Here is a 22,763-nt window from a genome sequence, read left to right as displayed (position 1 = left end):
GACAATGCTATACTTTGTCGCTTGGCAAACGCCTCCCAAGTGCTCCATTTCATGCTAGCAGACACCATCCACCTCCACACTAAAACCACCGTGTCTTTGGAAGAAGTTCCAGCAAGCAGATCTGTGGCACAAGCCTGTTTAGTCGCTGCACAGACGGTGCTTCGTGAGCCTTGCCATTATTAGCAAATGCCATTAAAGTTAAAGGAAAGAACAAAACAAGGAGAGAAGTTTTTATTGGTGCGGTTTCTCTTCAGACACAAAAATGTACAATCCAGTGTTAAAAACTGTCAGAAAACAAACAAATCATCAGATTGTGGATAAGAATTTCTGCAATATCCTCCCTATGAAAAGCATTCCAGTCCCGCAAGAACAAAGACGAAGATAACTGTAGAGAAAGTATAGGGATCTGGGCCGGGATGGCCGGGGCTCCGGGGACACTGTGCTGTGCGGGCCCGAGCTGCATGTAACTCGGCGCACTCCTGGGAACGGCAGCCGGCACGCCCCTGGAAGGTGCGCTACAAAGACCTTTATGGAGCCCCAGCCTGAAGGAAAAACAAAGACACCACTACCGGATCTTAGAATACGAGATATCAAACCTATTCACCAGCGGCGGCACACCGGGCACACGCCAGCAGAGCCGCTACCTAATTTATATCCGCCAAGGACACAGGGGCACGGGTTTGTGTATCGAGCAAAGGAACGTCTACATTTTACACAGATGAAAGTAAGAACAATCAGGATTGGTTGATTCCGTGAAGAATATCAAGAGGACAGGAAAGTCTTCAACTTGTTCAATCATGTAATCTTCCGTTATCTGCAGGGAGCGAAAGGAACACAAGTTAACTTATCGCTGACCTTTATCTTCTTGTCTCTAAACCAATTAAAGGGACACTTGGGTCATGTGGTGGAATGCCTGACGACCCAAGAGGGGGTGCCCGACCCATTCAGAGCTCAGTCTCTTGCCCTGCACCCGGGTTACTAATGTCCCGAGACCCCTGAGCTGTCCGCAGTTCGCTGCGTCTTATGACATGGGAGGCTGTAGAGCAGTTGGATTGTAATCACCTTACAGTTCATACTAAATGCTATTAGTCCGGGGCTGCAGACACGCACGGCTTATAGTCCTCACAGTGGAAAATCCCAAAGTAGTTAAATATTCACAGCCCATTTGTACATAAACAGTCTAAAATCATTTTAAAAAGCCACGTTGGCACCGGCCCCCCGTTGTCTGTATGCAAGGTAAACGCGTCATGTCAAGCTGAGCCCCACTCTTTAAGGGGTTGTACCAGTATTAACCGATTCCCTATACTCTGGATAGGGGGATCAGTGTACTTGGTGGGTTGGGACCCCGCTGATACCAAGAACGGGGACCCGTGGCCTCTTCATCACTGCAGAGATGCTTCTCCCACCCATCACAGATGTTCCACAAACGGAGCGATGGCTGACACTATTCGTTTTAATGGGGCTGACGGGAATAGCCGAGCGATTGTACCTTCATCTCCAGCAGTCCCACTGAATAGGAATTGAGTGGCACTGCACATTAGCAGCCATCACTCCCATTTAGTCCCCTCCTCACAGCAGGAAGGTGGAGGTTATGGGACCCCCTGTTCTCAAAGTCACTGGGGGTCTCAGAAGTGAAAACCTCAACCAGCCAGACATATCACCTATTCCATGGTCAGGGGAGTGCATTTTGGAACAACCCCTTCCACACTTGCCATGTAGAGGGGTATGTGCAACAAACAAAGCAGATCAGTTTCTACTCTAAGGCTGGATTCACACGGGCGTAGATCAGTCGGGTTTTCACGCCCAGCCGATATACGCTTTTCACCCACCCAATGGCATTGCGGGCTCGGCCTATATCTGCCAGGCTCGGGCCGTCTGAACGTGTGCCCGTTCACACGTTTTTATGGTGCCGGTGGGCGCACGTAAAAATGCCAATGCCCGTGAGAAAAAGCCCTTAATTGTAGGAAAAGAAAACAAAGCCCATCCTATTGAGTGAACAGATGACATCCAGAGACCTCCCTAATGTGAAACGAATCAATTGCAACAAGGACAGCATCCACTTTTAGAACGGACACATTCTCCTCGTTAACCTTTAGATGTCATGCTGCACTTTGACATTTGAGGACGAGCCGTCGGCCGTGCGTGGAGGGAAGGGAAGCCAAATTCTTTCAGAAACCTTTTGCTACACGACTGGTATCTCAAGTCATTAGGTCTCCCCCTCCAATTAGTATCAGGCCTCACCTACGGCTCAGCTCGAGTTTCTCTGCCGCACGGTCTCATGGTTCGCACCAGCATTGCTTTTCCTAAAGTAACAGAAAACAAAAATGAACTTTTTACTCCAGACAGGAACTTCCCCAAATTATTAACAGCTTTGTTATTAGAGCCAATAGAACAGTGGGGACACACAATGGGAGAAAGTCACATCCTTCACTACATTGGGGGAATGTCCGCTTACAGAGCCCATTACAGAGGCGTGACTTGAAGCTGTGGGGCCCCAGTGCAAGGCCTGGAACTGGGCCCCCAACTATAAAGCTTCATTGATAGCATTGGTTTGCAATGCGGGGGAAGAGAGACTTTATGGGCCCCCTAGGGCTCCTGGCCCCAGGTGTGACCACACCCACTGCAAGTCCTATATGTACGCCAGTGGCCCATTGGTTGTATACACCAAAAACCAAATGGAAATGCACTGAAACAATAGTCTACTGACGCCGGTGGGGATTGGAGCAGAGTTCTCTGTTCACACAAGAGTTTGTTCTGTTAAACTTATTTCTACTTAGTGGACTCTTCTGAAGCCAAAGTGTAGTTACTTACAGGGGTGCGCAGCCGCCGTCTTCATCTGCGGGAAGATACAAACAAGCGTTAATGGTTTAGCACAGCATTTGTCTCCATGCAGGCGATGATTGATACAGCAGAGCAGAAACTGAGCCAAGTATTATCTGACCTATTGAATCTCTGAATTGTGCTACATGCAAAAAGCAAAGCATCGAGTTACAGTCTTACCAAAAGAGTTGCCCCTTCCTGTGGCTCAGAAGTGGTAGGAAAAAACAAAACACATTGCTATAAGAGTGGATGCAAGACCAGAACCTTCCGGTGTATTAGGGACAGTAACGCCATGTACGGCACTGCAGGGACAATGTATCCATAATGCACGAGATACATTCCTTGCAGGCATTGGCTCACCTTCAGGGACCTCGTCAGGCTTTCTCCTCTTCTCATAGATAAAGATAATTGTGACTAGAATCAGAACCTCCGCTACAATACCAAGGAAAGGCCACAGAGCTGCGAGACGACTGCGAACACGAAGGGCAACCGTGGCCCCCGTGATGCCCAGCACATTGGATCCATTGCAGATATAGTCGCCCTGATCCTTTTCAATGTCTAGTTGGTGAATGCGAAGTTCTGTCTTATTTCCGGTGGACTTCATGCTGTAGCGCTCGTCTGTGCCGTTCACTATGGGCTAGAGAGGGGAAGACGTGTTAACACAAGATAAAAACACGCAACTAGGAGTCTCAGAAGATGGCGGTCTGGTCAGCCTGACCGACATCCCGTCCAGCTGAACATGAGACCTTCCTTCTAGAACAAGAAACATTGCTGCAGGTAGTTATGTGACCACATTCCTTTATTACACGACAACCGCTGAAGGCCAGGAAACCGGACAAAGCAAAGTTTGTGCCGGCGTCACAGCCAGTGAACTGCAACAATGGAGCAAGGAGGGTGGACCCGCTTCCCCAGCTCCATCCTGTCCATGGGGGGTCTCGGTGCGGCTATGTCTAAGCACAGTAGGAAAATAGTCTATGAGCCAAAGTAAAAAATACACAAGGAGCCACTGAAGGACAGACATGGAGTTACAAGGAGCTGTTATTAGAAACTAAGTGACCAGCCGTGGCAGTGTGGCCAGGGCACAGGCGGGTACAAGGGGAAAAACGGGTGGTACCGTGTTACTCAGAGCAAAATGTGATTGTCTCAGTAAGAGAAGCCAAGTCATCCTGTAGATAGGAAACCTTTTACCAGCTAACAGATACATGATGTTACAGCAAGCTTTCCAGCCTACTCGGTTACAGGACGCTGAGAAGTCCCTAAGGGGCATTCACATCATGTCAGGGGGTCAGGCTGAACTCCTGGAAGAGGGCCCACCAGGTCATTCTTTCAGGCACAGACTGCTAATGACAAGCGGAACCCTAGGATTTCCCCCAATGGGCAACTGGCAATTATTGAGGGAGTTGGTATAAAGATGGATGATGGATACAGTCTATGAGCCCCATTAGCAGAGCCGACCGCTCGGGTCCCTTTCCAGCTGAGGTTATGAGCTCCTACGTTTACAGGCAGCCTATTCATTTCACTTGACATCCTCATAAAAGTTGTCAAAGGTGGATTACAATCCTAAAGCAGCACTCAGGGCCGTGTAAATGTGGTGGGTGCCAGCAAGATCAACTGCCATCCAGTCCCTTGGAAGAATGTTGCAGCACTCCGGTAAAGCCAACTGTTTATATATGCCCATCATGAACAAGTAGTTGGTGTAATCCTGCAGCCATCATGGTATATGAAGTATATGGCTTCAAGCATTCTATAGGAAATACACAATGTTCCAAACCTCAAGGCCGCCATCTTCAGAGGACCGGTACCACGTCCACTGCTCCACAAGGGGGTAGGAGTTACTCTTACAAGTCAGAACTCCTGTGTCCCCCTCATTGGCATGCTCCGTCTTCTTATAAGCCACAACATGAGGCGGAACTAAGAAAGAAAGTCAGAAATCAAGCGTTAGATTTGCAAGCTGAGCTCCAGAATATCGGGCCGTGCGTCGGTGGTCGGGCGTTCAGGACCTTCCTGGAATCGTGTAACGGAGGTGCATTATGGTTTATCTAATACCATGAGATCTGCTTACTGATCGCTGCACCCAAAATATCATTTAGGACCCCAATCTATTAAAGCCAGTTGCTGGCGCAGGTAGATCCCCGACCATCACGGCGTGGAGGACGCTTAGTAGCAGACAAAGCTTTGGACACAAGTCCGTATTGCCCCAAAGTGTAGCGGCTTCTGTTTAGGACATCTTGCCTTCCTGTGGGGTGAAGGGTTTACAGTCACGTCGTGGAATTTATATGGAGCGGGATCGGCAGCCGAAGTATTTAATATAATGCGGTCCCGGCCAATCAGACAGCTATCCGCTCAGACAGGCATTTAGTATTCCGGGGGTCCGACCACCCCAACATGCTGAGATTGCAGGATGCTGTTGTGTTGCAATGGCTGCTTGAGGCCTTCTGAAGAACCCCAGTGCTGCCATGGCTGACTGATTACCAACGCAAGCATGTGGCATGGTCTAAGAGTAGAATGCAATCCTAATGACTGATCAAATGGTTGCAAGATCAAATCCCCTATGAGGGCAATAGAAAAAAAGTACAAAACATAAGCCATTAAGAGTTTAGAGTAAGTAAGCCCGTTACCCATATTTATAATCAAGTCCTGGAGAGGACGACTATGGCGGTCAGAGGACGACTATGGCGGTCAGAGGACGACTATGGCGGTCAGAGGACGACTATGGCGGTCAGAGGACGACTATGGCGGTCAGAGGACGACTATGGCGGTCAGAGGACGACTATGGCGGTCAGAGGACGACTATGGCGGTCAGAGGACGACTATGGCGGTCAGAGGACGACTATGGCGGTCAGAGGACGACTATGGCGGTCAGAGGACGACTATGGCGGTCAGAGGACGACTATGGCGGTCAGAGGACGACTATGGCGGTCAGAGGACGACTATGGCGGTCAGAGGACGACTATGGCGGTCAGAGGACGACTATGGCGGTCAGAGGACGACTATGGCGGTCAGAGGACGACTATGGCGGTCAGAGGACGACTATGGCGGTCAGAGGACGACTATGGCGGTCAGAGGACGACTATGGCGGTCAGAGGACGACTATGGCGGTCAGAGGACGACTATGGCGGTCAGAGGACGACTATGGCGGTCAGAGGACGACTATGGCGGTCAGAGGACGACTATGGCGGTCAGAGGACGACTATGGCGGTCAGAGGACGACTATGGCGGTCAGAGGACGACTATGGCGGTCAGAGGAGGGCAGCAAAAGTCATTCCTTAAACATTAAGTGATACAGAAAGGAAAACAAGGAAAAACCCCAAAGCAAAAGACACGACTATATAAATGTGGCATCGTCATAACTGCACTGACCTGAAGAAAAAAAAACGGTTGCCACGTTTGCCGCCGTGCGTGCCCGTAGAAACAAGATGCCCCAAATACAGGATAAAAAAAAATTCATTCCACTTACAAGTTTTTAGAAGTTTCTAAAAGCATTAAATACCACTGAAAAATACAAGTCGTCCCGCAAAAAAGGTTAAAGCCGCGCCGACTGATGAAAGCTGGGAGGAAAAACTTAACAAAAGCCCCGTCATTAAGGAGGTTAGAGTAGAAGCGTTGTGGCACCTCACCTGTCACATTGATCAGTCCCACGATGTCCGGAACGCTCAGGAACTTGCAGGTATATTGTCCGGAGCTCTCGGCGCTCACCTCCGAAATGCTGGAAATACCAAGTGCGCCATTTAATAAACCGTGGGGAAAAACACAAGCAGCAGATTGTTTCACTCCGTTCATGTGGGGCAGACAGGTCATGGGAAGCAGTTAACCCCTCAGGAGGGCATGGGTGGCTCAGTGGCACGACCTCCTCCGACAGCTTGAAGCGCCGCCCCTCTGTTACACGGATGTTACTGCAGGCAGTGGCCAGCTGTCATCCCTGGAAGGCCTCATGCACACAGGAGGATTTGCATTGCAGAATCTGGATTGGGCGTCCACCACCGCATTCTGCAGCAAATACCGCCCAAAGCACGCTGTGAGTGTTCATGCACACAAGTAGAACCAATTCCAGGTTACCCCCGAGGAGAAAGTCACAGCATGCTTTATTTATGGACAGATTCCATTGAAAAGTCAATGAAAGCCATCTAATCTGTGGCCCTTCCCCCAACGGACATTGCAGAAAAATCCATACTGCGCATATCCAATGGCGAGCCGTGCGGAGCGTCCACAGTACAGACTGAGGAGCAGGCCCGTGCGGGCACCGCCAGGCCTGGATGCCATGTGCATGAGGTCTAACATCTTCCATTATACAAGCCGTCTTCAGAGCTGCGGCGCTCCGAGGGGCCAAGAAGATCTTTCCCTAGAAAGGTCTATGCACATTTATAAGTTCCTGCCCAGGTCATCAGGATAAACGTCTCTACCCGTGCGGGGGCGTCTCTAGGGATAGGTCCTCGACATCAGCTCTGACACCAAGTACCCTCACCAATCAGCCTGTGTCAGAGTCCTGAAATGGGTTCTGGGGGTCAGTTGTGCCACTGTGTTATTGGACACTGATACGCTACTGGAGAACCCCTTTAATGTGAGCCCACCAGAGGAACAAAGCCCACCGCAGGACAGAAGGGTCTGATGAGGCTGCGGCAGAGAGGCCGTTCTATACTGGTACGTACTTGTAGCTTGTGACCAGAGAGCCGTCCTTGTCTTCCTGGACAATCTTTTCCCCCTTAAGCCACTGGTGACCAGAAATTTGAAAAGAAGGGTCCGTCAAGTTGCAGGTTAGTATCTCCCCGCCAGGCGCATCCGGGGAGCTGGTTACAATGCGTGGATCTGTGGAGACATTAGGGTTAGAATGGTGTCCAGACATGGCATCACGGCTAGGTCCACCAGACACCGCCAACACCGATACTTAGTAATTAGGAGGTATTGATAAGAGACAAACATTCTGGTGTATAAAATACAGAGATGAACATTTCTAACACTGAACATGTGGAGAGCCGATACAATCCGTCTACAAGAGCCCCGAGGAAGTTACTAACACCATCACACACTACTTGGAGGAGCCGGGAAGAACAGGAGGCTGGATGGTTCTATAGACTAGCGGACGGGAGAAGGGTCGGTGGCACTGAAGGTCGGGGACAGCAACGATAGATATATGGTTGTATCTGGAGATTGGATAGATGGCAGTGCTGCCAATAGGACCAATTGTAGGGAGCATTAATGGCCTGGAGCCAGGAGAGCAGCCACTCCAGCTGTAAGGATCTCAACGGGAATAGACAAAGGGTTAAGGGGGAGGCAACGAGGTCCATGAAGGGCATTCCACCCAGCAGTAGTCCTGTTATGGAGGAGGAGGAGGAGGATGGGAAGAGCTGTGCGAGTGGAGCCTTGGAGTTGAGGATCAAAGCCAACATGAGGGGAACCAAGCGGTCAGCTAAGTCAGGACTACAACACTGAGTGGGGAGACTTGGCTGGGGGGAGCGGGTCTTCAGGACATCACAGGGTTCCTTCAGAATCTGCTTTCCAACTCACGGTCTAAGACAATGACATTGGCCTGTGAACGAATCCACTTGATGCGAGGGCTCTTCGTCAGATGGTTGCGGTCTGGATCATTGCTGGCACGGCACTCATAGGTTCCGGAATCTTCCGGGTCGAGGTTGAAGAGATAGAGGGTACTTGCGGCATGGAAGACGTATGTGGCATTCATCTGTACACGGTCTTCTCGGGCTCCATCCCACAGCTGAGCGAAGCTCTCATTGCTATAGTCTGCCTCAAACCACCATTGTATCTCTGGCATTGGACGGCCAACGGCCTCGCAGTGTAGAGCCACCGATTCTCCCGTCAGTCTGACCTCCGAGAGGGGAGACTTAATGAACCCGGCTGTGGGGTGGGAGTGAAGAGGTTAACCAGAAGAGTACACCAAATATACAGCAGGCTAGAGGTGGTATATACGACCAGCTACATGATCTAGTGCATTAGGGAGCGAAGGAAGAAGATGCTAATCACAGAGCAAGCGGTTAACGAGCCCTCTCTCCCCAGCAGCTAATTAGGCTAAATAGGACAAGTCACAATTACCAGATTAGATCCAAACAAGAGCCTGTAGAGCAATAAGCCCATTGTTGCCGACCTTCGTCTGTGTCCAGTTTTAGGCCGGGCTCACGCGACGGGGTTGGATTCCGCATGCAGGAGGCGCGCAGCAGATTCCAGCCGGGCAGCCTGCATGCTGGACTTCAGTACTGCGGATGACTGCGGCGTATGGCGGCTGTGTATCACACGCAGATTTTTCATACACGGTGCTAGAAGCCCACTGACTATTGGGCCGCTCACACCGGCATTTCTCTTCATGCGTGTGAACCCCCCCCCCCCAGTCATATTGTATTACGCACCGATACAAGCTAGAGGGATTTACCATATGCATGTTACAGGGCTGCCCCACATGTTACACCCCCATACACCGGTATGAGTGACCCCTCAGATGTGTGGGTGCAAAACCAGCAGCGCTGAAGTGTGAAGACCCCTCCTTACCAGATCCACACGTGTGCCTTACTGACAGACACCAGAAGTGGGACGTGTAAACGGGCCTCAGGTCATTGCTTCAAGGAGTTTCAGGACCCAGAAAGATCCGGAACATCTCCTGCCACAACTCCGTTTGTTTTAAGTTGTTAAACATTAACCCCGCGCTGTGCAGACATTCCTGGGCGCAGCGCCTCCTGGGTCTGCATGAGTCAGCATTTACCGATAGATATTGTGCAATATTTACCAGTAGAAGAGGCAAGAGAGGCGGCGCCGGCGGCAGAATAGGGGCAAGAGAGGCGGCGCCGCCGGCAGAATAGGGGCAAGAGAGGCGGCGCCGCCGGCAGAATAGGGGCAAGAGAGGCGGCGCCGCCGGCAGAATAGGGGCAAGAGAGGCGGCGCCGCCGGCAGAATAGGGGCAAGAGAGGCGGCGCCGCCGGCAGAATAGGGGCAAGAGAGGCGGCGCCGCCGGCAGAATAGGGGCAAGAGAGGCGGCGCCGCCGGCAGAATAGGGGCAAGAGAGGCGGCGCCGCCGGCAGAATAGGGGCAAGAGAGGCGGCGCCGCCGGCAGAATAGGGGCAAGAGAGGCGGCGCCGCAGGCAGCCCCACACCCCGCGGCCAGCCTAGAGGCAAGAGAGGCGGCGCCGCCGGCAGAATAGGGGCAAGAGAGGCGGCGCCGCCGGCAGAATAGGGGCAAGAGAGGCGGCGCCGCCGGCAGAATAGGGGCAAGAGAGGCGGCGCCGCCGGCAGAATAGGGGCAAGAGAGGCGGCGCCGCCGGCAGAATAGGGGCAAGAGAGGCGGCGCCGCCGGCAGAATAGGGGCAAGAGAGGCGGCATCGCAGGCAGCCCCACGCCCCGCAGCCAGCCTAGAGGCAAGAAAAGCGTCGCCGCAGGCAGCCCCACGCCCCGCAGCCAGCCTAGAGGCAAGAGAAGCGTCGCCGCAGGCAGCCCCACGCCCCGCAGCCAGCCTAGAGGCAAGCACTGGCTGCATTCTCCTTCCGTGTCCGGCCCTGGTCAAGGGCCACATATTGAGGTGAGGGGCCGGGCTGCGTTGGATGCCTATACCTCACAGGTGAAGCCGTAGTAAGCAGGTGCTGCTTGGGCCATTTTTACGATTCCAGTAGCCAGATCAATGCAATATTCCCAGTCAGCAAGCGTTTGTCCCCATTGGCAAAGTCACAGCAGCCCTAAGACCTCATGCATCACAGGGCGCTCAAAACTGGCCTGTAGGGGGCAGCACCGGCCCCACTCATTTAACCCATGTCACTTCTAATGTCACTACATGAAAGAGGGGTGCCGGGCGAGAGACGCTGACGCCATGAAGCCTTCCAGCACACGACAAGCCGTGGGAATGGCAAAGTTAGCCGCCCCCCTCCGAGCGCACCGGCAAGGGTCTGGTGCCGAACTTAATATACAGCAACAGGCGCGGCGGGTCCGGTGTCACTCCAGCGGCCGCCCTTTACCCATGACATTTGGGCACTTGTAGAGCAGCTGTTGACCTTTGTCAGGTACACTAAAAGGAGTCCCGACTAATAGACCAAGGGGCGATGCTGTTAGCAAACGCACCAAAGTTTTGTGGCATCTCACTTCGGGACCATTTTTGGGTCTGTGGCGCGCTCCCCTCCTACAGCTCCTCGCCCCCCAGAGCGCTCCCCTCCTACAGCTCCTCGATTAAGGCAGAACTGATCCGTCACTTAGAGGCGGACGCTGCGGTGTATCCGGGCAGACCTTAGACCGCAGCCGGTCTGTTTAATGATTTTTCTGCAGCGTGGGCAGGCCATCCTGAAGCCCTCAAACATTTGCTGCTCCTGTAAATGAGAAGTCTGCATGAAACCCGTCCTATGTGAACATGCCCTACTACCCCCCATGAGGCGAGCCGCGTACATGCAGAGTGCACCAAGTGCAAGTGAGTCTAGGTGGCCATTATAGCGTATACTACTTGTCTATATACACTGCTGGCTATAAAGGGACCCGGCACGCCTCAGCGGCCGTCACATAACCCTCCGTGAACAGAGCTAGATTCCAGGCACACAAGGCTTTACGCCGCGGCTATAGAAGCGCTGCAGACTGCTAGTGAGGTGAGAGAATACGCTTTTGTCTCCCCCCTCGCGGCGAGGACTAATTGCAGCTCGGACCTTCTCCAGTCTGCTGATGGCAACACCCGTCAGTCCTGTGACTCACCCAAGGTCACCTCCAGCCTAATCTGTAGCTGTGTGCTTACAGACCGCCAGGCCTTGCTGGCAGAGAACACAAGCCTGCGGCGGCTGGAGGGGGGAGACAGCAGGACGGCCAGCATTCCTGTGAGGGGACACCGCTGGCAGATGACCTTTGTTCAATGTCACCCCGCTACCTGACGAAGGTCTACCGAGCGGCTGCCGTCCTGGTGGTCACATCTGTGTCCACCGCCGGTTCAGCCGACTCTACAAGAGCCCTTGTACACGCAGCAATAAAACCGATTGCCGGTCAGTCCGTGCGCACATTTACACCGAGGGATGAGGATTGGTTCGCTTGTCATTCAGTGTCTGCATGCAGAGGACGGGACGGTGCGGCCATGTAAACAGGCAGTGGATGTATGAAAGGTCCACGACCTCCTATTACTAAGGCCATACGTACACGGACAGTACTGGTCAACGGACCTGGTCTCTAGCCTGCTTAGCACCCGACAGACCGGCCCGTGGAAAATGGCCCTGAAACGTCTGTATGGGTCGGATGGCACCGTGTGCACAACTAGGCTGGCATAGAGTCCATCGTCCGACCGCTGGAGAGTCTTTCAGCTTGAACACGGTACGTTCTGCGTTTCCAGCGGCGGGTTTGTTTACTGAGTAGAATGTTTACTCAGCCGCAAGGAGAACAATGCGCAGCCAGATGTTTGCTCAGCAATAACAACCGCCTAAACACACGCCCAGCTGAGCAAACAACGGAGGAGCATACAAGAGATTAGAGCGATGAGCTGCACCTCTTACTGTAGGCAAAAGTGTCGCCAGTTCATTCAGTTCTGCCACTTAAAGCCGGCTGCACACGGCCGTGGAATTCTGCCGCGGAGCCCGTCACGGCGCCCCCCAAACTTACCTGTGGATCCGGCGTCCTCACTCCCGCATAAGGCGCCGCAGCGTCATGTGACACGCCAGCCACGCCACATGACACGGCGGTAGGCAGAGAGGCGATTTCACACTATCTTCCGCTGTGCTACAGCAGAAGATAGCGTGAACGGAAGGCTTCCATTGACTGCAATGGAAGCCGTCCGCGCGTACATCCGCGGCACATACAGCATGCCGCGGGCGAGGACGGGAGATTTCACGGTGTGGAATTCCGCACCGTGAGCCCTGAGCTATTAGGTTCAGTAGAACCTAATACCTGTGGGCAATCCGCCGCGAATTACGTGGTGGAAATCCGTCCGTGGGAGGAGCCCTAAGTGATTATCTTTGTGTGTAAAAGGGCCTTAAGACAACAAATGACTTCACGTTTCAATGTTTTAAGTGACTGAATGATCATCGCTCTATATAACACCGACGGACGCACTTCTGCCGTATTTCCCCGCGACAGAATAACGCAGCTTTAGCTTCTACTGAACCCAATGGTTTTTCATGCGCGATTCTGCAGCAGATTTCCGCTGCTGGGAAAACAAACCAAACGCGCGGCGGGCTTTATATCACCATGTTGTTCCGCAGCGGAGGTGTCCATTAATATGGCATTAGCGGAGACCGCGAGGACTTTGTTTACCACCGCTGTTACCCCGGAGTAAGTCCGGGGGCCACGAGCCCGCCCCGGGGGCCACGAGCCCGAAAGGTACTTTCACACTGAACAATTCTTTTGAATAATCGTTCCAATGAGCAAAAGTGAAGGATATCGTTGAGTGTAAACACAGCGAATGTCAATGAATGAGGAAGCACCCCCTGCGGGCGCCTTCCTCCCTGTCCGCCATCCGCTGCAGGGTTATCGTGGATTCACCCCCTTATTAAGAAGAGCTGACCTCCACAGTGGAAGCCGCCATCAGACTGGCAAGCAGTGGCGCTGCATTCGGCGCAGACCAGCGCCGGTTATATCTGCAGCTTGTGGATGAGATGTTAAGAATCTCGTCCACTTTGGCGCTACTGCAAGTGCTGTGTAATGTCCGTGCGGACGCCGCCTGCGGGCTCATTCACACAACATGCAGCGCTCAAATCCCACGGACTCACTTTGGGGTATTTAAACTTTTTTTTATTAAACGTACATAAAACCCATCCAAGTCTACGGGTGCGAAAAAGATCCGCTGCGACGACACAAGTAACACATACTTCCTAAAGAGGACCAAAAGCCGCAGTAAATCCCATCAGCCGCAGTCCGTCTGAGCCCTCAGGGGGCCGCTCCACGTTCACTAGTGGCCACCACTACTGCATGCGCTTCCCGGTAATTGTCGGGCTGCCCAATACCACTACTGCAGTACGGCACTCACGTAGCAGCGCCCTTGGGGCTCTGCCACACTGGCGATCGCGATATCGCTGCACGGAAAAACAACTTTTCCTGCGGTCTTGGAGCGCCAGCGCTGCTTTTTCTCGCCAACACAGCGCTGCCACTTGAGTTTCTCAAACACACATCGCACGAAAAGCCCAAGTTCATGAGATGCGCTAAAAAGGCTCCATGGGGAAAACTGCAGAAAGATCGCGCCGCAGATGTCAAGGAAGCGATTGATGAGTGGGTTCGCGGCCGTGTAACGCGGATCATGCAGTAAAGCTATAATGACCATCGGCTTCAGCCGTGTCCGGGAGCGGCGAGGTATTAACCGGCGTGACGGCAAAACTGCCAACAGGTGCCATGCGTGAGAAATAAGTGAGAGGAGAGCGCCAAGGGCAAAAAGTTTAGCAGCAATCAATTGTGGTGAAATGTAGAAAAACACTCACCGGGTGCCCAGGTGAGACCAGACTAATGCCCAGGTGTCACCGGGTGCCCAGGTGAGACCAGACTAATGCCCAGCTGTCACCGGGTGCCCAGGTGAGACCAGACTAATGCCCAGCTGTCACCGGGTGCCCAGGTGAGACCAGACTAATGCCCAGGTGTCACCGGGTGCCCAGGTGAGACCAGACTAATGCCCAGGTGTCACCGGGTGCCCAGGTGAGACCAGACTAATGCCCAGGTGTCACCGGGTGCCCAGGTGAGACCAGACTAATGCCCAGGTGTCACCGGGTGCCCAGGTGAGACCAGACTAATGCCCAGGTGTCACCGGGTGCCCAGGTGAGACCAGACTAATGCCCAGGTGTCACCGGGTGCCCAGGTGAGACCAGACTAATGCCCAGGTGTCACCGGGTGCCCAGGTGAGACCAGACTAATGCCCAGGTGTCACCGGGTGCCCAGGTGAGACCAGACTAATGCCCAGGTGTCACCGGGTGCCCAGGTGAGACCAGACTAATGCCCAGGTGTCACCGGGTGCCCAGGTGAGACCAGACTAATGCCCAGGTGTCACCGGGCACCAAGATCCTGGACAGCGTGTAGAAATAGAGCCGAGTCCCTTATCCGTGGAGAGCCGCACAGCAAATCTACGAGTACCCACCCAAAATATGGGGGCTCGTCATACAATCATTCTGTCAATCAGCGCAATTACTAAGAACACCCCAAGCAAACCGATGAGCCTTTACGAGGCCGGAGCCACGCGCCCGCAGGGTAACCTCCCCGCAATCTGCCGATGCGCGCCAACAGGGAACGGTGGCAGAAGTTGCCCAACCCCATGAAACGTCCTTCTAGCGCTCACAGGCGCCATGTTCTTGTGCTTTACTGTGATGGTCGCGGCGCTTTGAGTTTCTTCACTAGAGGATGAGGCTCTGTTGGCCGCCACGTCCGAAGCATCAGAGCCACGAGTCTGCCTATAGCCACAGTGCGTATACCCGCAGCGCTGCGGGCCCTGCAGGCTCCCGTCTACCTACAACTTACTGCTTTCTTTTGTCTCCTAGCAACACATGTAAAATCACACACAGTGATTGCGTTGGGGACGCACCCTGAATAGGGCTCTTTTACACGTAAAACGCAGGAAAATAGAACGTGCTGAGATTTTTCTACACGCATAATATGTGCAACAAATATACCGCAGCGCGGGGCCCAGCGGGAAGCAGCGCGGGGCCCAGCGGGAAGCAGCGCGGGGCCCAGCGGGAAGCAGCGCGGGGCCCAGCGGGAAGCAGCGCGGGGCCCAGCGGGAAGCAGCGCGGGGCCCAGCGGGAAGCAGCGCGGGGCCCAGCGGGAAGCAGCGCGGGGCCCAGCGGGAAGCAGCGCGGGGCCCAGCGGGAAGCAGCGCGGGGCCCAGCGGGAAGCAGCGCGGGGCCCAGCGGGAAGCAGCGCGGGGCCCAGCGGGAAGCAGCGCGGGGCCCAGCGGGAAGCAGCGCGGGGCCCAGCGGGAAGCAGCGCGGGGCCCAGCGGGAAGCAGCGCGGGGCCCAGCGGGAAGCAGCGCGGGGCCCAGCGCGGGGCCCAGCGCGGGGCCCAGCGGGAAGCAGCGCGGGGCCCAGCGGGAAGCAGCGCGGGGCCCAGCGGGAAGCAGCGCGGGGCCCAGCGGGAAGCAGCGCGGGGCCCAGCGGGAAGCAGCGCACGCCGACGCCATTGTGCGCCTAGTACATTTGTGAGACCGGCCTACTCGGAACGCCGTCACAGCGGTAATGGTGCATCTCCTTCATGGAGGCTGGTCACCAAACGCTGGCCGTTCCCCTCCGGCGGCGCGTCATCTTCTACGATACGGACAAGTCTTCCATCCCAGGAACAGCGGAGGCGGCGTTCGCACCGCGGCGCTTATTGTGTATACCGGCCCCAGAACTACCTTCCTTACACTCGGAGAATCCAATGGGAAATCCCGCAGCCCGTCCAGAAGAGCTCATCGCTGGGTAGGATCTCAGGGGCAGAGCTATGGCCGCCACGACCGCCCACCGGGCCGCAGCCAGCACTCATGTCGTGACAGACATGACACCGGGGCCTTATGTCATCACTCCGCCCATCCTGGTGATTGGCTGCAGCAGTCACATGTCCTGGTCAGCGACCAGATCCGCATGCACCACACAGAATAGTACCCACTGATTCTTCTCATCGGTCTGCAAACGCATGTTCATGCGCAAAAAATAAAAACAGCACCCGCCCCATGTTGGACAGCGCAGCCGCCACAGACGTCTGACAGCGCAGCGTGCAGCAGCCAGCGGGGCCTCCTTAGGCTTTAATACGGAGCCGAATAGCTGTGAACGGGCCCTGCGTGAGCCGACAGTAATCTGCACAGATGGCGGACGCCCGGGTACAGCCCGCGCCAAACCGCGTTCATCTGCAGCTCCCAGCCTGCCTCGGGCCGCGGACGTCACATGTGGATCCACCTGGTTGGTTTCCTTCCGTACCGCAGCCGCTCCGCGCGGTTCGCCGTCAGGCCCGCACCGTACAGGGTTTCTTTTAACTACTGCTAATCACCCAGCGTTGACAGAATCCACGACCTTTCCACAAGGTCATTGCAGAAGGGCAGCAGATTGGACGGCTTCCGCTGACCTCAATGGAGGCCGTCCGCGCCAAATCTGGGGGGAAAAGGAGCATGCGGCTAGCAGGAAGAATCGACTTCCCAACGCACGCTCTGGGCGCTATCTGCTGGCGATCCGCAGGGCGGGCACCCACAGCAGGTACCCACCCGTGGGCAGGGCTCACATCCCCGGCAGATGCTTTTACCTTGCCGTCTATATCCCACGGCCGCGGCGGCTGCGGGGGGCTTGTTGTGCCCCTACATACTGCACTTCAATAGGGGCCAGAAAACACCAGCCACGTGCGGCACAAAGCCCCCGGCGATGGTGGAACGGGCGCACGTCAAGCAGACTGCAGCGGGCCGCAGAAGAATGCCGGCTATTGAAGGGCTTGTAAATCACATGCCGAGTCCCACGGGGGCCGAACACCAAAGAGGATTATTAACAGGCCAGCGGGCTTACTGAGGGCAAACTGCAGAAGAGAACAAGGGGCGTCACATGGGCATAGACTGTGCCAAGCCCAGAGGAATCCGGCGCGCCGTCACGCTATGTGACCATCTCACTAGAAGCAGCAAGCGTGACGGACCAGGGCTGACAGCCGCCGGATACGGCACCAGCTGATCGGAGCGGCTGCCATCGTGGAGAGCGGTGGATACTGTAAGACTAGACCGGGCGAGCGATCACCAGTAGCGCTAACCCTCCGTGAAGACGCTCGCTCCCACAAGCCTCAGCAAGGGATGCCAGGGCGCGCCGCCTTCTGGGAATGTACAGGGCATCTTCCCGCAGGACGACTATTGATCCTCGCCGGAGCGACAGGTGTTCAGTGACTGGAGGTGCAGCGCTCACCGGAGATCTCCTCCCGCACCAGTCATGGTGAACAGGCAGTTGTCCAAAGACTAAACGCCTCCTGGTTACACCGAGCAAGAAGCCGCTCGCTACTCAATGAGCGCCGCCCTGCTGGAGGCCGTGTAGATGAAGGGGCGCCAGAGGAAGGCACAACAAGCCAACAGGGCAGGAGCCAATGTAGCCCATAATAGCAGCCAGAATACTCCCTGGACCAACCTGATCACCCGGATCACCAACCCATTTACCATCATCAATACTAGACTAGGTGTCAGCCGCGCTGCGGACGGAGCGCCATGAACATATCGGTTAGCCCGATGCCCACGGGCGGGGGACCCGCAGCTCTCGGCGCCCCCTAGTGAAGCATTGGCCATCCGCACTTCATATAAGTCCTGCAGTGATGCGCAGATAATCGCGGCACGCTCCATTTTACCGCGGATCTGGCTGCATTCATCTCTCTGGGGGTGCGGGGGCCGCAGTGCGTTGGATCTGAAGACTAGAATCAGTTAGGCCCCCTGTGCACGGGCGCTGTGGCATCCCGCAGACGAATCAGGGGGCCATTCGCAGCATGCTGTGAACGGAGAACCACAATGATCCGCCGCTCGTGGACACGGGCCCTTAGGGGGGGGGGGGGATGAGCCGCAGTGCGGAGAAATCTGCGGCCTCCCACAGGGGAAAAAAAGGGAAAGTCAATTTAAAGTGACCGGCGGGGATCAGCATGAAATACCCATGTGCCGCGGGCATGAGGCCTTATGCCAGGCTCATCAATGGAGTCCTGAAGAATGCGGGCGCGTCAGTCCGGCGGTATCATTGTATCTTGATGCCACCTGGGGGGGCGCTGCCTCTACATGAAGCCTCCCAGGGGCCACCTGCTTGATACAATGTAGCAGCTCCCCAGGATTACACAGGCCCTGCAGTCAGCGGCGGCCTAGGATTCTATTCACTGACAGATCACATGTTACAAATGACGAGCAGCCGAAGACACGAGCGCTATATAACAGTGCGCTTAACCCTACATGTGCCAGAAGTCACAGCGCCGCCGCCGGCCTCCTTACAAGGACACATATTAACCCCTTAGTGACGCCCTCGGGGGTCTTCAGGGACTCCGCAGTGCAGCCGCCTTGTGGGGGGATACAGGGGACAAGTAATGCGCTGTGGAACTTGGAGTACTTTTTTTGGAGGGGGAGTGTTAAGTGTCCAGAAGCCCCCCATCAGTGAGACCCTCGGAGCGGCCGACCACAGGACGGGGCAGAGGGTTCACTTACTAATCGATTGCACAATAAAAGAGTTTTTTAATTAGAAGCACCGACTGCAGGGGGGGGGGGGTTGGTAAGTGCCCGCCGCTTAGTCCCGTGCAGGACAGCACACCGCAGTACTTGGGCAGTGCGGTCTACGCCGTCTGACACTCCGCTGGAGGCGGGGCCTGATCACCTGACTACGGTCGGCCAGTAATTCGCCGCATACCTGCGAGAAGAAAGTTGTGGTGCCGCATCGCAGGTGGAGCGAGCAGTGAGACGGGCAGCGCAGCCGCAGTTACACCGGGCACGGCGACTGGCATGTAGGAAACACGTAAGACGCGCCAAGATAGAACACGCCACTCTGCCTGCATGGGCATCCCACACAAGTGGAATGAGCAGCAGCATGGCCGCCCGCGGGGGCCGGTACAGCGGAGTACACGTGTGCGGGGCCACAGGGCCCCCTTGGTGCCACGCAGCCTGCAGATGGGGGCAGTTATCGCCCCTCCCCCATGAGGCTGGCGCAGGAGCCCCCCACAGGGCAGTAAAGGCTGTGGCGGCCGCCACTAAGGGGTTAAACGAGGCGAATGTCCCCTTTAAGTAGTGACGTCACCCGCCCCACACCGGGGCTTCCCCGCGCCCCCCGGCCGTTACCTGAGCACTCGGCGCCTCCCAGTAGCAGCAGCACGGCGGCGGCAGCCAGGATCCCGCGGCTGTCCATGGCGTCCTCTCTCCTCGGCGCACAGCAGCCTAGTGAGGAGCGGGGCAGCTGTTTCCGGCGGCGGGGGGCGGGGCTGCACACGCACTTCCGGCCACGCTAGTCTCCGCCCATCCTGTGTGACCTCCAGTGCGGGGCGGGACTACGCCTCTTCTCTCGGCCACGAGGTGGCGCACGTTCACACCAGCCGCCTGTCCATGAGGGCCGTGAGCCGCACATTGATGCGATATGTATTAACCCTTTAGGATGTGGAGGTCTTTCTCCCCTCCCATTTACCCCCCTGCCGTTGTTTTTTGCGGGACGAGTTGTATTTTCCAATAGTGATATTTAATGTACTGAAAAACCTGAAAACAATTCAAAGTGAAGTAAAACAGAAAAACCGCCATCTTGGGTGCGTCTTGTTCCTACGGCGCACCACATGCAGCATAAACGTGCCGATCCGGTGGTTCTCCGCCGCGGCCGTTATCTTGTTTTTGCTGAACTGCTGGTATTTTTTCTCCTGCCCGTGGTGTTTGTATTTCTCGTACGTCGCTGTGCGCGGCTCGTCTGTGCGGCTCGTCTGCGCGGCTCGTCTGCGCGGCTCGTCTGCGCCGTACGCCTGCAGCTCTGCCAGAGATTCTTTTATTTTAAAACAACTTTTGTTACTTTTTATGTTTTTTAATAGTTAATAAAACTTATTTTTACTTTTTTTTTGGCCCCAGAGGAGAGCGGGGCCCCTGCAGTGTGATGTAACGCTGCAGCATCTGCCGCCAGCATGGCGTCCCGTGATCTTACCGCAGGGGGCAGCGTGGGACCCCGAGCATTGCTGCTGGCACCTAAATGGCGCTGTCAGAATTGACAGCAGCGTTTAAAGAGTTAACATCCCTGCTAATCAGCGCAGCTTATGGGAGTCGTTGCAACAGCCGGCGCCCACATTGTATGGAGCGAGAGCCCCCTCCGTACAGACCCCTGGGGGCCCCCTGTTGTGCAGCCATGTATGGAGCGAGAGCCCCCTCCATACAGACCCCTGGGGGCCCCTGATCACAGAGCAGTAGAGATGAGCGTACTCAGTAAGGGCGATACCCGAGCGAGGAGCGTCCATACCGAGTACCTGCTTGCTTGCCCGCAAAGATTCGGGTGCTGGCGGGGGGGAACGCAGGGGAGACCAGAGTTCTTTAACAGCTGCTGTCCCGCTGGAGAACAATGGCGATGTATTTAGAGAACAGACCACCCGCCGGGAGCTCGTTAACTGCTAAGGGGCTGATTAACCCATTAGTTCCCGATGCAACATGATGGCTCAGAGCTGTCAGTTTGTGTGTTGGGCGCTCCTCTTTGCATACACGAGTCTCTTAGAGCCGCTCGTGGTGGCGCTGTGCTCAGGATAAAGGGTTATAACTTCAGGCTGTTCTTGCATCTTAGGGCTCCTTCACGCGGCCGTAGACGTCTTTATGTGCGCCGGCCGCGCCGTAACAACGTGAACGGGCGCACAAATCTAAGGTTTGTTCAGACGGCCCAGCGCGAATACCCCGAGCCCGCGACGCCGCAGGGTGAGTCGACAGCTCCGCTCTGTTAAGCCGTCTCGCCCTTCCCTCCTCCTCCGCTCTGGCTGTTTGCATTGGGAGGGGCTGAGCTGAGCTCCCGCCCCCTCCCCGCAGCCAGCAATGGGAGGGACAGAGCTTAGCTCCGCCTCCCCCAGCCCCTCTTATTACAGTCACACTGCTAAGCTCCTCCCTTCTCCGCCGCTGTCATTGGCTCCCATAGCAGTCTGTGCAGCGGCCGATGTGTTCTGGGCACAGATAGTACCAGGACGATCCTTCCTGCCCGGCGCTGTATTTGCCAGTCGGGCGCTTTTACGCTGCGGGAATACGGCCGTGTGATCTGATGCATTGGAATCCGTATATAGGTTGGCCGTGAGAACGGCGGCCGATATACGCTTGTGTGAATAAGCCCTTAGCCCACTGGACAGGACCTTGTTGTCCACGTTCACCTCAGTTAGCAGAGTTGTGGCCGCCCCTATGTCCCTCTCACAGCAGCTGCGAATTCCTGCCGCTCCTTACTATTTTCTGTTAGGTCTCTTTCCGCCTGATCATTGTTCAGGGGCCGATCAGTGATCGCTGCTCTAGAGGGTTCTGAGGGCTGAACCAAGAAATAACTACTAACGGGACTGACCTAATATAACGGGACTGACCTAATATAACGGGACTGACCTAATATAACGGGACTGAACCAATATAACGGGACTGACCTAATATAACGGGACTGAACTAATATAACGGGACTGACCTAATATAACGGGACTGAACCAATATAACGGGACTGACCTAATATAACGGGACTGAACTAATATAACGGGACTGAACTAATATAACGGGACTGAACCAATATAACGGGACTGACCTAATATAACGGGACTGAACTAATATAACGGGACTGACCTAATATAACGGGACTGAACCAATATAACGGGACTGACCTAATATAACGGGACTGAACTAATATAACGGGACTGAACTAATATAACGGGACTGAACCAATATAACGGGACTGAACGGCTCCAGCCAATTCCAAGTATTAACCCTTTCCAATCCACTGTCTGACGTCTGAAGACATTCTGATTAAAGGCTGTACATCTCCGATGTCGGAAGGCGTCCCGCAGGGTATTCTTACTGTAGATTACTGGCCGCTCTGTTGTCGGGGGCCTCCAGCATGTCCCATACCGCAGTACTGGCTCTAGCCAGCAGATGGCGCCATTGTAAAACGGCAGAAACAGAAAGCCCCGTAGGAAACCCTGAATCCAAAATTAGATTGCAAAGGGTTAAGATTTACTAGAGCTAACCCCAAACTAAAGGAAGTGCCCTGCTGTCCTGGGGCCCCTGGAGGTCCGGGCTCTGGAGTCCTCCGCTCACTCTGGCCAATGCTGCCCCATGATCAGATAGACCCGGGCCCCCTGGTATTGGGGACCCACGCAGGTCGGCTGTATATCTTGTGTTCTATGTGTTCATACCTTCCTCCTCCGCCCGCGGGCGCAGGGTGGCGGTTGGTTTGTCCGCGGCCTAAGGGTTAAGGGTTCTAAGAAAATGAAGCTTAGATGTGTCTGTACTGTGCAGGGCGAGAATACCGCTAGAGAGGCTCATCACACCCGCATAACTACGCCCATCGGTTGGGGCCCTCGGGGCTCCTGCCCTCAGGGTGGCGTCACAATGGCGTCTGCACAATTTGGTGCGACTCAGCTCAATCTATTT

At 55.1% G+C, this 22,763-nt stretch overlaps 1 protein-coding gene across 1 annotated transcript; it reads right to left on the bottom strand.

Moving 5' to 3' along the window:
- Positions 1-216: 216 nt before the first annotated feature.
- On the bottom strand, positions 217-19,638 carry BSG (basigin (Ok blood group)). Its single transcript, XM_066604762.1, has 8 exons — positions 19,479-19,638; positions 7,467-7,623; positions 6,438-6,526; positions 4,592-4,731; positions 3,181-3,457; positions 2,812-2,836; positions 2,242-2,303; positions 217-814 (listed from the first exon to the last, which is right to left on the bottom strand). Exons 1-7 carry the CDS (start codon positions 19,543-19,545, stop codon positions 2,249-2,251), a joined length of 810 nt encoding a protein of 269 aa, XP_066460859.1. The 5' UTR covers positions 19,546-19,638; the 3' UTR covers positions 217-814; positions 2,242-2,248.
- Positions 19,639-22,763: the final 3,125 nt, after the last annotated feature.

Source organism: Eleutherodactylus coqui, chromosome 5 (assembly GCF_035609145.1).
Source record: "Eleutherodactylus coqui strain aEleCoq1 chromosome 5, aEleCoq1.hap1, whole genome shotgun sequence".
NCBI lineage: Eukaryota > Metazoa > Chordata > Amphibia > Anura > Eleutherodactylidae > Eleutherodactylus > Eleutherodactylus coqui.
This window is presented reverse-complemented; position numbering and strand designations above follow the sequence as displayed.

Excerpts from the sequence above, each read along its gene's own strand:
- BSG (XM_066604762.1), bottom strand. The coding sequence starts at position 19,545 with ATGGACAGCCGCGGGATCCTGGCTGCCGCCGCCGTGCTGCTGCTACTG. Across the intron at positions 7,624-19,478 it reads GGGAGGCGCCGAGTGCTCAG|ATCCACGCATTGTAACCAGC; the intron begins GTAACGGCCGGG and ends ATGTCTCCACAG. Across the intron at positions 2,837-3,180 it reads GCCTGACGAGGTCCCTGAAG|ATGAAGACGGCGGCTGCGCA; the intron begins GTGAGCCAATGC and ends ATCTTCCCGCAG.